General features: G+C 45.2%; 1 protein-coding gene across 1 annotated transcript in view; it reads right to left on the bottom strand.

Moving 5' to 3' along the window:
- LOC102676208 (diacylglycerol O-acyltransferase 1-like) overlaps positions 1-1,692 on the bottom strand; it is a gene marked incomplete at its 3' end in the record, with an annotated part of 82,856 nt that overhangs the window by 11,542 nt on the left and 69,622 nt on the right. The window contains exon 7 of the mRNA XM_006607104.2: positions 365-545. Within this exon, the coding sequence (XP_006607167.1) occupies positions 365-545 (181 nt within the window). The remainder of the gene's footprint in view (positions 1-364; positions 546-1,692) is intronic.

The following is a 1,692-nucleotide window of genomic DNA, read 5'->3' as shown; positions in this document are numbered from 1 at the left end:
TCAATTGTTGTTTCAAATAAATGACGATAAAGTGACAATTTATTTCTTATTCAAAAAAAAAAAGAATTTTTCATTCGTGTCTCTGATATCAGGAAATTTATACTTCCTAGATAAAAAATTCTAAATTAAAATTTAAAAAGAGAAGAGGTACAAATTATCGAAATACTTTGCGATTAAATATAGACGCGAAGCATTTTAAAACTCTTCTCTTTCAATTATTTCTAGAAAGAAAATTCCTTCGAGAATTTTTCCCTCTTCTTACTCTACGAGAAGCGATAAAATGCTTTGGAATATTCGATAAAAAAATATTCGATCACCTTTATCAAAAAGACGCTTGAATCATCCTCGGGGGTTTACTGTTTACCTTTTCCGAATCCTTTGTGTTCTAGGGAAATTCAGTTCGTAGCAGAGGGTAGGCGCCAGAATGAAGTAGTAAAGATCACGGAAAGTCAAGTTGTCCGGATATTGCACCAAGACCGTGCCAGCGACGTCTACCTCGTGCTTCGAGTCGTCGACCTCCTCGCCGCTTTGCTTCGCGGTGGAAGCTGCAACAGGGAATCGTATTCGCGTTAGATGCTGGAGGGGAGAAAAAACAGATTACCGCGATGAATCACACGCCACGGTTTGCGAGCAACAGGAATTTCGCGAACCCTTGCCTCTGCCTTTGCAACCGGGCCGAAACAATAAAGAGAAGAAGAAGAAGAAGAAAAAAATTAGGGGTTAGACGCGAAAATCGGGGAAAAAGAGGAGGAAAGAAAAAGAGAGAGAGAGAGAGAGGAAAGTGAAAACACCGGGAGTTTGATGAAAAGGTATACCCGAGGAAGTTAGTTGCCGTGCTCGAGAATCATTCTCGAGCTTCATCCCCGAGGACCGAGGAGGGAGAGTCGTGTAGTTTAATCTTTCCAAGAAAAATCGGCGAGCGTTTAAACTTCGATCCCTCGTGCGACGTGAGTTCGGATTGCTATTCGCGGATTATCGTTATTAAATCATTTCGAAACGAAACGATGAAGGAGAAACCGTTTCAGGGGAGGGAGGGATATACTTGGCCAATCTTGGCCAAGAAAAGTTTGCCCAGACTTGGAAACGAGATCGATTCTCATCTCCTCGTCCACGCCTAATCCCCAGTCGAGGAACGGCTAACCGATAGAAAAATAGAAATCTCTCATTCGTCCGAATCCAATCTGGAATTCAAATAAGCTCGGTAATACAGAGAGGACTTACCTATTCTGGGATCGCGTCACGGCTCCACGTGTCCAAAACCGTGTTTTCGGAGAGGCGTGAATCGACGTGGCTCTCGCCATGAGAGTACGCGAGAATCGTCACGACGGACGGACGTTCGAGCGACGTTCAAACGAGAGTTTCACGAGCCGCGGGACCCCCTCCGGTAATAAGTGGCGAGGAAGAATTCGTCCAAATTAAATTCCTGCAACCCTCTTTTTCTCGCCCGTTCTCCCTCCAACATCCGTACTCCACCCGTCTTCTTCTCTCCTCATCCACCGGTATCCTCCTCCTGGCTGCCTCGTTTATTCGCCGTAATGGTTTCTCCTTCCTTCCTTCCTTCCTTTTTTTCTTCACCCTTTTTCCTGTGGTTCGAGTACTCAATATCCGAGTAATTCTCTGTTTCTCGTCCGTTTCGAAAGGGGGAGGGGGTTAATACGATGCCGCGCGACGATCAAGCGATGCGCCCCCCTC

This window comes from Apis dorsata, unplaced genomic scaffold, assembly GCF_000469605.1.
Source record: "Apis dorsata unplaced genomic scaffold, Apis dorsata 1.3 scaffold_1, whole genome shotgun sequence".
Taxonomy (NCBI): Eukaryota; Metazoa; Arthropoda; class Insecta; order Hymenoptera; family Apidae; genus Apis; species Apis dorsata.
This window is presented reverse-complemented; position numbering and strand designations above follow the sequence as displayed.